The following is a 15,587-nucleotide window of genomic DNA, read 5'->3' as shown; positions in this document are numbered from 1 at the left end:
GCACTGAATGTAAAGTCAGAGGATGTCAGAAGTCATTGGGATTCATCCTCTGGAGACCATAAATGTCTAAACAAAATTCAGTGGCAATCAATCTAGGAGGACACTTTGCTCAAAATACTGAGTGTCAGTCTCAAGGTGCCGTTAGACGAAAAGTGAGAGAATGCTGGAAGTTATTAAGATTCATCATCTGGGGACAATGAGTGTTTGAACCAAATTCAAAGGCAATCTAACGACTCGATCCAGACCACCCTCACACCACAGCCATGGAGGTTGCCACTTATGCGTTGCTTATTTATTTCAAATGGGGACACCATTATTTATACCTACAAGACTGACACTTTGAGTAACGTGAACGTTAAACCAGTAGAATATTTTAGCGGGATACGGAGCCAACAAGTTTTAAAAAAATATTAATGAGCATGTGATTTTATTGTTGACTATGGGTTTATCAAAATAGATAGATAGATAGATAGATAGATAGATAGATAGATAGATAGATAGATAGATAGATAGATAGATAGATAGATAGATAGATAGATAGATATACTTTATTTATGCCAAGCTGGGAAATTATAGTGCAGCAGCAGCATTACACAAAGTGACAAGTGACAACAAAGAATAAAAATATACTATAAAGCAAAATAACATAAGAAAAATTCAAAGCAATAGTAATACGATGAAAAAAAATATGGAATTGTAATAAATAAGTGTAAATGAATAAGTGTTTAAATAATCAAGCTGATTTAAAAAAAAACAAAGAAATACATTTTATATACATTATATATTATATATATTATACATTATATACATTTTATACATACATTTTAAACATGTTTGATGACGTCACAGTGTGCCAGAGCGCGCGAAACAACAGGTGTCATAGTTCCGTGCGCGAGCTGAACAGATGGCCGGGCCAACTGGCGGGGTGCGCGCGCAGCTGTAACGCGGGTCGTACCATGTTAAGAACCTCCTTTACATTAGTGCGAATCCTACGTTTAATTAAACATTTGAACCGATAAATACAAGATTTAACACTTTTAAATGCATTTTACGATTTGTTACGATCGGGTGTTTAATTCGGCTTAAAATAAAAACACCTGAGATCGTGTTTTTAGTGTCAGAGCTGTGATGTTGTGAGGAGAGTGAGTGGTTTAATACATGTCAGCTAAGCGGCGGCGCCATGTTGTGTTCGCGGTATTTTGAATGGAGTCTGGTGTAACGCTTCCTCCGCGCTGACCTGGACTCAACGACGGACACACTCACACTCACAGGACGGACAGCAGCGGGGGAGGACACGGTGTCCACGACCGAGACCTGACGTCTTTAACCCGGTGAGACGTGTTTATATCCGCCGCTGTGCTCCTGTTTAACCTCAGCCGTCTGTGACATGCAGTGTTTCATTAGCTGCGGTCATGTCGTGTTTAATGAAGGAGTTGTTAACAGATAACTTTGTTTTTATTTCACAGGTGAAGACATGAAAGACTTCTTCTAACTAACATGGACCCATTCAAACAGCAGAGAGTGGAGGACTTCTATGAGATCGGTGAAGAGCTGGGAAGGTACACATATAAATCCAGTTATTTACTTTTAATAATATAATAATAATAAATAATAATAATATAAAAATACAATGGTGCCATGTTACTGTAAGTGAGTCAAAAAAAACACCAAAGCGGATAAATAATATAATAACTATAAATCTATATAGATCATATCTTAAACACCATCATTCCACACACACCTACACCTACAACACCGCACCTGATATGAAATAACTTAGCTAAATAAAATAGTTTCCCCCTGAGATTATTAAAGTATTTCTGATTCTGAAAAACTGAAGTACAACTAAAAACTAACTCATGTAGTTATAGTGTATTTATTTGTTATTATTTAATTCAATTAAGGTAACACGCATGCATAACATCACAGAGCTCCACAAAAAGAAAATAAACAACAGAAAAAAAAATATATACACATATGTACATACATACATGTATATATGTACATATGTGTGTATATATATACATGTATGTATGTACATATGTGTATATATATACATACATACACACACACACACACACACACACACACACACACACGTCCTTGCCCATGGTGGGCATTGTTGGGTCTCTGTAAATAATACTATATAGAGAACAGTCTAGACCTGCTCCAGACTAAATCATTTCTATTATTATTTTGCTGCTGTATAAATAAAACTGAGCTGAATATAAAAATAAACTATTTATAAAGATGAATGGGCATCTAACCTATATGTAAATGTAAGAATTAACATCCTGATTGTGAGCATAATATCTCAGTTTTGTACTAAACAGTGAGTCAGACGTGAATATATTTGAACCCTGACATCAGCGTTGGTGTAAAGTTTGAAGTTTGCTTTGCTCGAGGGCACTAAGTCACACTGCTCGGTTATTGCCGGGCTATAACGGTGTGAAAATGACTCATTAACTGCGTGCTGAAAGCTGCCCCTTGCCCCTCGCGTCACTTTTCTGTTTGTTTATTGAACTGCAGTAAACTTCCTGATCGACTCTTGATCGTCAATAAAGCAGCTCGTGTTCCAGGCCTCTGTTTTGTTGTCGTGTGGAGACAACTGCTGCGCACGTCAGGCTGCTTTTTTAAAGCGTGCTCTTCTTCTATCTTTAGCAGGGGCTATATATCGACTCCCAGACTGGCTGCGCAGGAGGAAATGAGTGTTGGCTTACACACCAGTCAAGTGAGAAGAACTAGGTGCAGCTGTAAAGTCATATAAGCCCTGATGTTTTTTATTCCTTAACCACATTAAAACCCAGACATGAAGTGTGAGTGACAGACTTTAATAGACTGAAGCTGTGGAGAGATCACAGCCAGTCCCACCACAGCCCGAGGCAACATATCAACAGGATAACTGTGTGTATGGAGGAAAACGAACCGTGTGGAGAAGTTTGTCATTTTCTCCTTTGATTGGAGCGCCCCCATCAGGACAAACTCTGCTAAATATCTAAATATTGACAGTAAAAAGTGTTTACTACTTAAATGTATGTCTACTTAAACCTGTTTCAGCTAAGTTTGTCTTTCAGCTCAGACAAGATCAACTCAAAGAAAAACACCTTCTGTGAGTTTGTGCCCTGCCTTCAAACCAAAGCTTCATTTCAGCGGACGTGGAGGCGCACCACCACCCCTTAATGAACAAAAACACAAACTGAGGATCTTATTATTCTAAAGTGTGGAAACACCAGAGACTGGTTCAATAAATTAAATACAAATAATAAATCACATTATAGTGTATAAACAGAGAAATAAATAAATATAGTTGTTTTTTGAGAATGTGACCACAATATCTTTCACTTTTCTACCTCGTCATGTTATATTTCAGACCACAATATCTTTCACTTTTCTACCTCGTCATGTTATATTTCACACTGATCAACGTTTTAAAATCCGTTATCAGGTCCAGCTTCTCCAAAATCATGAACTAAAGTCATCCAGAAGCTCTCACCAACCACTAAAAGTCAGATTTACTCTTGTCCGGCGGCTTCTTGCTCGCTCACTCTCTCCTTTTCTCTTCTTAGCTTCCTCCGTCAGCGTCCTCTTCACTCTCTTCTCCTCTGCCATTATGTGCATAGAAGCTGCTGAGCCCGGTTACATTATCCGCTGTTATCTGCTCTGCTCCCATCATCCACCCATTTCCTGTCAACATCCTCTTCTAAAGATTTTTTTTGGCATTTTTAAGCTTTATTTTCGATAGACAGCTGAAGAGTGACAGGAATGTGGAGAGAGAGTGAGTGACGGGAATGACATGTGGGAAAGAGCCACAGGTCGGATTCAAACCCTGAACACGGGGCGGCTGCTCTACCAACTGAGCTAAACGACACCCCCAACATCCTCTTCTTGCTGTTCCAAAACATCTGTAGTACAAACACATTCCCCTCGGAGCTCACAGTCCAGGCAGCCCGGCTAACAAACTGAGCTAACATGAGCTAACAGCAGCTAACAAACTGAGCTAATATAAGCTAACAGCAGTTAACAAACTGAGCTAATATAAGCTAACAGTAGCTAACAAATGGAGCTAACATGAGCTAACAGCAGCTAACAAACTGAGCTAATATAAGCTAACAGTAGCTAACAGACTGAGCTAATATAAGCTAACAGCAGCTAACAAACTGAGCTAATATAAGCTAACAGCAGCTAACAAACTGAGCTAACATGAGCTAACAGCAGCTAATAAACTGAGTTAACAATATCTAACAGGAGCTAGCAAACTGAGCTAACAATATCTAACAGCAGCTAACAAACTGAGCTTACATTAGCTAACAAACTGAGCTAATGTGAGCTAACAGAAGCTAAGAAACTGAGCTAACAATAGCTAACAGTAGCTAACAGACTGAGCTAATATAAGCTAACAGCAGCTAACAAACTGAGCTAATATAAGCTAACAGCAGCTAACAAATGGAGCTAACGTGAGCTAACAGCAGCTAACAAACTGAGCTAACATTAGTAAAACAGCAGCTAACAGACTGAGCTAACATGAGCTAACAAACTGAGCTAACAAACTGAGCTAACATTAGCTAACAGCACCTAACAAATGGAGCTAACAGTAGCTAACAAACTGAGCTAACATGAGCTAACAAACTGAGCTAACAATAGCTAAGAGGAGCTAATAAACTGAGCTAACAATAGCTAAGAGGAGCTAACAAACTGAGCTAACAATAGCTAACAGCAGCTAACAGACTGAGCTAACATGAGCTAACAGACTGAGCTAACATGAACTAACAGCAGCTAACAGACTGAGCTAACATGAGCTAACAGCAGCTAACAGACTGAGCTAACATGAGCTAACAGCAGCTAACAGACTGAGCTAACATGAGCTAACAGCAGCTACAGCTGTCAGCAGTTTACTTCACTGTCCATCATAAACTCTGTAAATCACAGAGAGTTGAGGCGGAGCAGCCGGAGGACATCAGAGGGAAAACCAGAAAACATTTCCTCCATAAAATATGATCCAGTTTCACCAGAATCAGTGAAATAGTTGCTGCTGTGTGACTTAGTGCCGTAAAGCGTTACGTACTTCTCAAAGTTACATAGTGTGAGAACAGACGTACGAATCAGAGGAAAGTTGCTGTTGTTGTTTTAATCGCTGACTTCATCAGACCTGAATCTCTGCACCTCTCTGTGTGTCAGCGGGCAGTTTGCCATCGTGAAACAATGCAGAGAGAAGAGCACGGGGCTGCCGTTCGCCGCCAAGTTCATCAAGAAGCGGCAGAGCATGGCCAGCTCTCGAGGGGTGCGGCGGGAGGAGATCGAGCGGGAGGTGGACATCCTGCAGCAGATTCAGCAACCCAACATCGTCACGCTGCACGACGTCTACGAGAACCGGACCGACGTGGTGCTTGTCCTGGAGCTGTGAGTGACGGACGCAGCATTTAGCTGTCATAAAATAAAAGCACAGGCTAATAAGAGGTCAGAAAATGTGTGTTCAACTCTCGACATGCTCTTATTCTGAAGGTCAGAGGTCAATCTACACTGAGGAACCATGCACACCAGTTTCATTTAGCATTTGCAGGTTTATTAACATCGGTTTAAAAGTCTTCCTGGATGATTCGTGTCCGTTTCAGGGTCTCCGGAGGCGAGCTGTTTGACTTCCTGGCGCAGAAAGAGTCTCTGAGCGAGGAAGAGGCCACGCAGTTCATCAAGCAGATCCTGGAGGGGGTGAACTACCTCCACGCCAGAAAGATCGCTCATTTCGACCTCAAGGTTCGTCCACGCTGTCGTGACTGCACACAGACAACATGAAGGTCACACTGAGATTAACTCAGACAATTCAGCTTGTTTCACGAGTTTGTCACTCAGCATGATCTGTTATTTTATGTGTTCCTGCCCGAAGGCTGTTTGAGCAACAACAACAAAATCTGCAAATGATGGTCTTAAGACCGAATGCTCGATCTTATCTTGAGGTTATGTAAGGTACAAGCAGCTGTCAGCCATGTGACAGTTAACGAAACAACAAAACACGATGTCTCCTGCCTTTGTCTTCGTTTGTTCTTCACCGAGCACTTGAGCACTTTAAGGACTTTTGTCGTTTCCGTCACGTCAGCCACGGGTTTCTGAGAAAGCTGCTTCCATGTCGGTAGTTTTGCCTCTGTCACCGCCTGACTAATCTAAAAGATGTGGACCGAATGGTGCTTTGATTGTCAAACAAGCTGCCTGTCAATCAAAGCGTCCACGCTCTTAACCCTGCATAACTTTAAGCCTTAATATAATGTGAACAGGTGAGTTGTATATAAATTCACCCTCAGTACAGTTGTCATGAACGGGGAAATTAGCTACAGAGACCAAAACTGTTTTTTGTACCAGGCTGTAAACATGTTTATTTCTGCTGTGAAGTTGGACATTTGGACATGGGGACTTATGGAGACTGACTCACTTCTGGAGCCAGCCTCAGGTGGACGTTAGAGGAACTGCAGTACATGATTACTTGTATTGACGGTTCTGGATCAGTTGTTCAGATGAGGTGACTGTGTCGTCTTGTTGTGGGTGGTTGCGATCTGTTCTCACGTTGAGCTGGCAGGAGTTGAGTGATTCTGGTGTTTGACGTTTGATCCAGAAATATCAGATGTTGTTGCTCGTTGTGATTTGAGTCGAGTCTGAGACTCTAAGACTGATTTTTGGATGTTTGATGGAGTTCACTGACTCGAGCCTCTGGACTGAATCCACAAGGAAGATTTATTCCACCAGGTGGCGTAGTTTAAATCAAGACTTTAATCTTCTGTCTGTCTGTCTGTCTGTCTGTCTGTCTGTCTGTCTGTCTGCAGCCTGAAAACATCATGCTGCTGGACAAGAACGTGCCACTGCCGAGAATCAAACTCATCGATTTCGGTCTCGCCCACAAGATCGAAGCCGGGGTCGAGTTCAAAAACATCTTTGGAACACCTGAGTTCGTAGGTAAGACGAGTCCATTACAAATAAATAACATAAGATGGACTTTATTGATTGACACAAGTTCACTTGTTACAGCAGCTCACGGTGCTCAGGGTGGATAAAAAAAGACTCTCTGTGTCTGCGTGGCTTCCTCTCACAGGCCACAGACGAGCAGGTTAATTGGTGAATCTGTCAGCAGCTCATCTGGCGACGTGTCCAGGGTGTAACCTGCCTCTGAGTCACCTGGGATAGACTCCTGCTTTTGTCATGCAACCCTCTATTTAACAACTCAGATTATATTTTCTCCATCCATCTGAATCTGGGCGAGAGGAGTTTCCCATGTAACCCAAATGTACAATCAGAGTAAATAAAGACAGGAAGTGATATCATCATTAAAACCATACAGAAACACTGAACCCTGAATAAACTAATAATATTTCCTCCCCAAATTTCTGCAACTTTGGGAAAGAAACGACGAGTCTACATCTGATGACTGCGAGAGACAGGAAGGTCCCTTTAAATTGAACTTTTAGAAATGAATGACCTGAAACTTTAATTAATTAATGGAAAAGTCCTCGATCGTCTCCGTCCCAACGTCCTTCAGACCTCCCTGACTCGAGCACAGGAGTCCAGGAGTTGTGATATTTGAGGTTTGGAGTGTCTGGAAGTGTCGACCTGAACAGAAGGCTGCTGATTCTTCAGATCCTTTCACAGAGATTCACGTTGACCGTCGTTTGTTTGTCTTTTAAGCTCCGGAGATCGTCAACTACGAGCCGCTGGGACTGGAAGCAGACATGTGGAGCATCGGGGTCATCACCTACATCCTGCAAGTGAACCTCACATAACAAAAGCTTCATTTCCACCACGCCGCACTGAACACGTGCTCTGATGTGACTTTACTCTGCAGCGTCCTTCAGACAGGTGATGAACCTCCCGTCCTCTCGTGTTTTGTTGCAGGCTGAGCGGTGCTTCACCTTTCCTCGGGGAGACCAAGCAGGACACGCTGAGGAACATCTCAGCCATAAATTATGAGTTTGACGAGGAGTTCTTCTGTCACACCAGCGAGCTGGCCAAGAAATTTATCAGCCAGCTGCTGGAGAAAGATAAGAAGTAAGAACTCGAGCGTGAACGACACTTTTTAAGCATCAGACAGACGTTCAGCTTCATCTCAGTGTTTTGTCTTACAGGAAGAGATTAACAATTCAAGATGCGCTGAATCACCCGTGGATCAAGGTAAAGTCTACAGACGCATTTCTGTGTGTTTTAATTTTATCGCTGGCTCATCGTCACAGATTTACAGCCTCACAGCCGTGTGCGCTGTAGCTGTATCAGGCAGATCGATTATGTATGTGCTGAATAATCAAACAAAGTCCTGAGGCCGAGCAGCTCCAGACCGGAGCTGTGATTCATGGTCCAAACTGTCCCCGTGCACTCGACCTCATCAACCCAACCAGGATGTTGATCCTGTTTGTCCAGATCCAGATTAGAAAATACACATTGTGGGAATATATTTGATAATTATGCAGCTTGACCGAGCTGAATGTCTGCTTGACATTAACCAATCTGTTTGTTTTAATTAACTGTTAATGAAGCCCTGAAACTCCAGGTGAGCAGAGCCCAGACAGGAAACCACAGTCACTGTTTCAGCACTTCATGTCACTGATGAAAAATGTTGATGAACGACCTTTTTCCACGACGAAGGTGAAACAGTGACGAGCACAGAAAAGATCTGTGATCAAACAAAATACAATTTTGTTGATGAGATAAGAGTGAAATTTTAAAAATTCACGATGACATCCTGCAGTACGTCAGAGAAAACGGAGGGAGCCAATCTGCAGCGAACAACACGCAAAAATATCCGTTAATTAACCGTAACGACAAACTCAGAAGCTCTTCAGAGCGCTCACGGGACGACGGCAGTGAGAAGATCATGACGAATAGACAGACAGATGTTTCCAGACGTGTTTTTAATTGTTGAAAAGTATCAGAAGAAGTAACCCTTCGTTAAATACACGTCACACAAACACTGAAAACATTTTGACTAAACTTTGATGACGTTTCATCGACTAAAGCTTTGAAGAATGACGGAAATGTGAGTGAAACTAATGAGTATTTATTATTAAGCTCATCGGTACACAGAAGGATTAATATATATGTATTTTCTTTTCTTTTGGCCTCTGACTCGACGTGATCGCAGTCTGTATTTTAGACAGAGATTTGAAATTAATGAGCCAAAAACACAAAGTAAGAAAAGCAAATGAAAACATTGGAGCACGTAGAAGTACGGTACGTTGACATGCAGGCACCAAAATGTAAAAGTTGAGTTAGTTAAGTTGGAGAAAGAGCTGAAAGGTGGAGCAACTGGTCGACCAACGTTTAGTTTACAGTGAGCTCTGAAACAACATCTGACAGCATTCATCTTTGAGCACTGTGTGATTCCCCTTCTGCTTTATTGCCTTACACCTGTGTGTTTCACACCTGCCATGAGACAGTGAAGAGATGTTACTAACGCTTCCTTCTTCCCTGAAGTCCAACGAGCACAAGGAGGAGAACAAAGCCCAGGAGCCCAAGAAACGGGAGCGACGCCAGCTGAAGACAAAGCGCCTGAGGGAGTACACCATCAAGTCCCACTCCAGCATGCCGCCCAACAACACCTACGTGAACTTTGAGCGCTTCGCCCAGGTGGTGGAGGACATTGACCAGATGGAGGGCTCGTTCGTCAGCCTGGCAGCAGCCCACGACTCCCTGCAGGAAGACATCGACGCCATGGTGTCCATATACAACGAGAAGGAGGCGTGGTACAAGGAGGAGAGCGAAGGCGTGCGCCACGAGCTCTCGCAGATCCGCTACGAGTTCCGCAAGGTGGAGGCCTTCAAGAGGAGCCTGCAGGACGACATGGAGGCCTTCAGCTGCAGCCTCAGCGCCGTCAGCAGCCGCTACCAGGAGAGGCAGAGCCACTTCGACGCTCTGCGCCTGGAGCTCAGCAACGAGCTGAAGTGGGTGCAGGACGTGATGGGTTCGTTTCCCACGGACGGAGGCGGTGGAGGTTACCCCAACTGCAGCTTCTCCACCGTCTTCAACAACGACGTGAACGAAGCCCTGAAGGAGCTGCTGAACCGCTCGTGTGGAGGAGAGCTGCTGTCCGGCATCAACCTGGACTTTGAGACCGGACAGCAGAGATGAAGAGTCGCCTCACGAGAGGCCGCAATGTTTATAATTTAATATTTTATATGATTTTCATGCTGAAGGTGTCTTCAACTCATCATTTTGAGTCAGTCTGTTGTGCTGTAATATCTTTTTAAAATGTGGATTTTGTCTGTGACAGCTTAATATAAAAACATTACACTTATATTGTTGCCATGGATTTATTGATATATTTCATGATTTCCATATAGAGTAGATCAAAACTGCCCAACATGAGCAGCCAACCATCACCCAGGTCCCCAGCAGCAGACCCAGCAGCTCCTCCATCAGCGTCCTCTTCGCTCTCTTCTCCTCTGCCATCATGTCCATCATATTACCTGTTATCCCAGCTCGGGTTCTGGCATGACACCGGCTCCGCTACCTATCAGCATTCCCTGAAAACCTCCTCTTCTTCCTGGTAGTCCAAATTCCCGGCTAACAAACGGAGCTAACATTAGCTAGCAGCAGCTAATAAACGGAGCTAACATTAGCTAGCATGTCCTCTTCGCTCTCTTCTCCTCTGCCATTATGTCCATGAAGTCTGCTAAGCCCGGTTACACTGTGCGCTAGCTGAGCGTGTGGTACAAACATTAACACTCCCCCGGCGCTCTGAGCTCACAGTCCAGGCATCCCGGCTAACAAACTGAGCTAACATGAGCTAACAGTTAGCTGCTGTTAGCTCAGTTTGTTAGTTAACATTAGCTCAGTTTGTTAGCTGCTGTTAGCTCAGTTTGTTAGCTAACATTAACTCAGTTTGTTAGCTAACATTAGCTCATTTTGTTAGCTGCTGTTAGCTCAGTTTGATAGTTAATATTAGCTCATTTTGTTAGCTGCTGTTAGCTCAGTTTGTTAGCTGCTGTTAGCTCAGTTTGTGAGCTAACATTAGCTCAGTTTGTTAGCTAACATTAGCTCAGTTTGTTAGCTGCTGTTAGCTCAGTTTGTTAGCTAATGTTAGCTCAGTTTGTTAGCTGTTGTTAGCTCAGTTTGTTAGCTAATGTTAGCTCAGTTTGTTAGCTGCTGTTAGCTGCTGTTAGCTCAGTTTGTTAGCTGGTGCTGCCCAGTCTGTGAGCTCAGAGCACTGGGGAGAAGAGGAGGTTCACAGGAAATGCTGATGGGGAGCAGAGCCAGTGTCATGCAAGAACAGGAGCTGGGCAAGCAGGCAAAGTAACTGGAGAAGAGTAAATGTGAGACTTTATTTAAAACTCACAAAAATCAAAGTTGCAGTGGCTCCTCTCAGGCTCCAGCTGCTGAATCATGGTGCTAATGAGCGTGTCAGCCATGGGGTGTTAGTCGTGACCCGGTGAGGTGAAGAGCAGCCTGAGGGGAAACCGATCACAGACACTTCAGACCAGGAGGGAGGCAGCACCTCCTGAAACCAACACCCAGAGAGAGAGCTGCTGCCACTCCATATTCAGATACTCACTACTATTCTGAGAGCATGTCTGTATTTATGGGACGATCATCTGGAGTAGCAGTAGTAGTAGTAGTAGTAGTAGTAGTAGTAGTAGTAGAGGTTTAAGGAGATGATTGCATCTCTGCTGCAGTACACCTGAGCTGAGCTGAGCTGAGGTGAGGTGAGGGGGTTGCATTCCCTGTCTGAGCTCTCTAATGGACACTCCTTAAAAAGAGGAGCTGTGATGAGATAAACTGTGTGTGTGTGTGTGTGTGTGTGTGTGTGTCTGCACTGACGAGATAACACAAACCTCCTTTTTAGACGCGTGACATTTTATGACGCCATCACAGTTTACAGTGAATTTACCCACTGAGGGATTATTAAAGTCTCTAATGTAATTTGAATACAATCTTTTTGAATTTGACTAATTATAATTTAAATAAATGTTGTTGCTTTAATCATCCTCTATGGAAGTCAATAAAAACAGGTCAACAACACACGATGAAGTTATAGTTTGTTGTTCTAAAAAGATGTTTTTCGAGTCATAAGTTATTTTCACATTATAATGAGATATTTTCTTGTTATAATGAGATATATTCACGTATTAACAAGTTATTCTCACATTATAATGAGATTATTGTTGTTGTTGTTGTTATTGTTGTTGTTATTATTATTATTGTTGTTGTTGTTGTTATTGTTGTTGTTATTATTATTTTATTAACTATTTTTATTGAAGTCTTTTTTATATGTGTAATTTCACAAACAAGACACACAAAGGAACAGACACACAAAATCACCAACTCCCACCTCAAAAATAAAATAAATAAATAAACAATTGCATGAGTTCACCTTTGTTTACATCTAAAAGCAAAATTAAATACAACCAAGTGCTGTATGAGTCGAAATCATCTCATTATCATTATGATTGTGATGGTCTCATGCAGACATGATGTGTAAATATGGATCAGCTGTCACATCCTGACATGAACTGATGTAAACACAGTTATTCCATCATACATGTGCTGACACTGACATGTAACGGTGACACGGCACTGTGTTTGTTCCGGAGCCCCTTTGTCTGCGTGGGCGTGAATGCCACACACATGAAGGCAGACAGACAGGCAGGTAATACAAACAGATAACCAGACTGAGAGACAGACAGACAGATAGAGAGACAGACAGGTCCCCGCCCTGCCCCTGCGCTGGGGCTCGGTGAGGGGCTGTGGCTGAGAGGCAGACCGGAGACAGAGCGACAGAGGCGGGCGGAGGCATGGACGTCCATGCGTGGCTCCGGCTCCTTTCACAGTAACACTTAGCACGGATATTTCAGCGCGCACGCCATGAAGCACGGCTCGGCTCTTGTGTGAGAAGAAGAAGAAGAAGAAGAGGAGACAGTTAACTGGTGAGCCGAGACATTTTCTGTTTTAACCCGGGTAAAGCTAACAGGCTAGCGTGCTAACCTGCTATGATACAGCAGATAATACCGGGCTAAATAAGCTAACAGCGGGTCATCTGCACACCTGTGTGACTCCCTGACTCGTTAATGAACCCGCTGTCACGCACCTGTCCGCGTGTTTCACCTGTTTTTATGCGGGTTTTTTTTTGTTTTTTAACGCGTTGCTACGTGAGCTAACGCTACAGCGAGCTAACGTAAACAGTGGCGTCCGCTGACAGTCGCCTTTTGTCGGGGTGTGTTTGTGCTCAAAGTGTCGGTGTGAGACCGGAGCCAGCGAGGCTGCTGTCAGGGCTGTGACACCAGCTGTGTGTGTGCTGTGGTGTCAGTGATTTACAGCTCTGGTAGCCGTTCCTACACCTCTCCGAAGCCTGACAACAACAACCGCTGTCTCACGGCTAAGTGCCGGTGGTTAGCTGCGCTGGCACACATATGTGAGCTGTATATGTGTGCCTGCTGCTGGCACACATATGTGAGCTTTATATGTGTGCCTGCTGCTGGCACACATGTGAGCTTTATATGTGTGCCTGCTGCTGGCACACATATGTGAGCTTCACATGTGTGCCTGCTACTGGCACACATATGTGAGCTTTATATGTGTGCCTGCTGCTGGCACACATATGTGAGCTTTATATGTGTGCCTGCTGCTGCCACACATATGTGAGCTTTATATGTGTGCCAGCTGCTGGCACACACACACACAGCTGAACCGTCCAGAAACGGTTGTGTGTGTGCCAGCAGCAGGCACACATAAATGTCAGTGATTTACAGCTCTGACACCGTCCAGAACTGGACGGTTCAGCTGTGTGTGTGTGTGTGTGTGCCAGCAGCAGGCACACATATAAAGCTCACATATGTGTGCCAGCAGGACTCGTGATTCACCTGTCAGCGATTCAGGATGCATCAAAAAAAGAAAAACCTGCAGTTCCTCTAACGTCCACCTGAGGCTGGCTCCAGAAGTGAGTCAGTCTCCATAAGTCCCCATGTCCAAATGTCCAACTTCACAGCAGAAATAAACATGTTTACAGCCTGGTACAAAAAACAGTTTTGGTCTCTGTAGCTAATTTCCCCGTTCATGACAACTGTACTGAGGGTGAATTTATATACAACTCACCTGTTCACATTATATTAAGGCTTAAAGTTATGCAGGATTAAGAGCGTGGACGCTTTGATTGACAGGTAGGGATGGGAATCGAGAACCGGTTCTTGTTGAGAACCGGTTCCGTGTGTTTAAATTCCATGGAATCGTTTGGCAGCTTATCTATCGATTCACGAATTACGTCATGTAACTTCCGCAAGTTTCTCACGTGCAGTACATCAGTAGTAACAATGTCACCCACTCGGTTCAAACGCTCCAAAGTTTGGCTGCATTTGACCAAAACAGACGGCAACAGGGCGACTTGCAATCTTTGCAAAATGGAGAGAACAGCGTCAGGAGGGAACACGACGAACATGCAGAAACATTTGTGCACACAACGTGCAATATTTTGAAATGAATGTCGTGTTTTTGACACGCTTCGGACTGGAGATGCATCTCAACCTAGCAGCAGCGGCAGCAGCCAGGCTATGAGCACCTCTGTGGTTACTACTGAAGGTAGTTACACATTGTTATTATCCAGGCTGTGGGCCTCTGCTGACCTCACTGTTGGTTTTGTAAGGTCGTGATACTTCTAACTAAACAAAGTTGATGCTGATCAAACTGTTTGTTCTCCTGTTTTTCCCAAATGAGAATCGATAATGGAATCGGAATCATAAAAATCTTATCAATTCCCATCCCTATTGACAGGTGGGTGATGTCACGGATACGCCGTCCATTCATTGGTTAATTCAAGCACAGCTGAGTTGGACAGTAAAGTCGACGGACAGCTTTCTCGGCTAATTCGCTGCTTGCTTTTATTCTTTATGATTTCACGTCTTAGCTCCGGGTTAAAACAGCTAACGTGGTTCCTTAAATTTGCACGGACAGCATAAAGAATCGACGCCGTATCTGTGACGACACCCACCTGTCAATCAAAGCGTCCACGCTCTTAATCCTGCATAACTTTAAGCCTTAATATAACCTGAACAGGTGAGCTGTATATAAATTCACCCTCAGTACAGTTGTCATGAACGGGGAAATTAGCTACAGAGACCAAAACTGTTTTTTGTACCAGGCTGTAAACATGTTTATTTCTGCTGTGAAGTTGGACATTTGGACATGGGGACTTATGGAGACTGACTCACTTCTGGAGCCAGCCTCAAGTGGATGTTAGAGGAACTGCTCAGTGTTCAGTTCAAGCTTTCCTCTAAGTTTTATGTCTCTCTCTCTCTCCCTCCAGCTTAAAACAAATAAAATCAGAGCGACACTGCAACGTAACAAACAGCTTAATTAATTATTATGTTCTGTCGTCTTCGAGAAACCGCTGAGCCCTTTTTTTTTTTTTTATCGGATCTATAAATGTCAGATTGCTCGCTGTGATCAGGTTGCACAATGTAACGTTCGCTCTGACCTTACAGCATTAACATCCAGACGTGACGGCACAGAGTCTGTTTGCCTTCTCGTCATCGGTGCTCGTGTTTGTTTAGGCAGTCAGATAATCACATCACTGATTGGCTGCATAAACTCCGTGTTAAATCTGTAGACTTCAGCCCAAAGAGGAGTTAGAA

At 43.5% G+C, this 15,587-nt stretch overlaps 2 protein-coding genes across 7 annotated transcripts in view; both read left to right on the top strand.

Annotated features, from left to right (window-relative positions):
* Positions 1-929: 929 nt before the first annotated feature.
* Positions 930-10,509, top strand: dapk2a (death-associated protein kinase 2a). Of its 2 annotated transcripts, XM_027281486.1 has the most exons (9): positions 930-1,331; positions 1,467-1,559; positions 5,176-5,397; positions 5,610-5,748; positions 6,807-6,936; positions 7,663-7,738; positions 7,870-8,022; positions 8,100-8,145; positions 9,442-10,508. In XM_027281486.1, exons 2-9 carry the CDS (start codon positions 1,498-1,500, stop codon positions 10,093-10,095), a joined length of 1,482 nt encoding a protein of 493 aa, XP_027137287.1. In that variant the 5' UTR covers positions 930-1,331; positions 1,467-1,497; the 3' UTR covers positions 10,096-10,508. The 2 variants fall into 2 exon arrangements, with proteins under 2 accessions (XP_027137287.1, XP_027137289.1); XM_027281488.1 differs by lacking the exons at positions 930-1,331; positions 1,467-1,559 and adding an exon at positions 3,483-3,505 and having other exon boundaries at positions 9,442-10,509.
* A 2,021-nt stretch (positions 10,510-12,530) lies between these two features.
* herc1 (HECT and RLD domain containing E3 ubiquitin protein ligase family member 1) overlaps positions 12,531-15,587 on the top strand; it is a 49,500-nt gene continuing 46,443 nt past the window's right edge. For all 5 annotated transcript variants that reach the window (XM_027281474.1, XM_027281475.1, XM_027281473.1 and 2 more), the window contains exon 1: positions 12,531-12,890. The gene's annotated coding sequence lies outside the window, so the exon portion shown is untranslated. The remainder of the gene's footprint in view (positions 12,891-15,587) is intronic.

The sequence above is a fragment of the Larimichthys crocea genome, chromosome VIII, assembly GCF_000972845.2.
Source record: "Larimichthys crocea isolate SSNF chromosome VIII, L_crocea_2.0, whole genome shotgun sequence".
Lineage (NCBI taxonomy): Eukaryota > Metazoa > Chordata > Actinopteri > Sciaenidae > Larimichthys > Larimichthys crocea.
This window is presented reverse-complemented; position numbering and strand designations above follow the sequence as displayed.

Coding starts and splice junctions, on each gene's coding strand:
- dapk2a (XM_027281486.1), top strand. CDS start 1,498: ATGGACCCATTCAAACAGCAGAGAGTGGAGGACTTCTATGAGATCGGT. Junction 6,937..7,662: donor TGGAACACCTGAGTTCGTAG/GTAAGACGAGTC, acceptor TTGTCTTTTAAG/CTCCGGAGATCGTCAACTAC. Junction 7,739..7,869: donor GGGGTCATCACCTACATCCT/GCAAGTGAACCT, acceptor GTTTTGTTGCAG/GCTGAGCGGTGCTTCACCTT.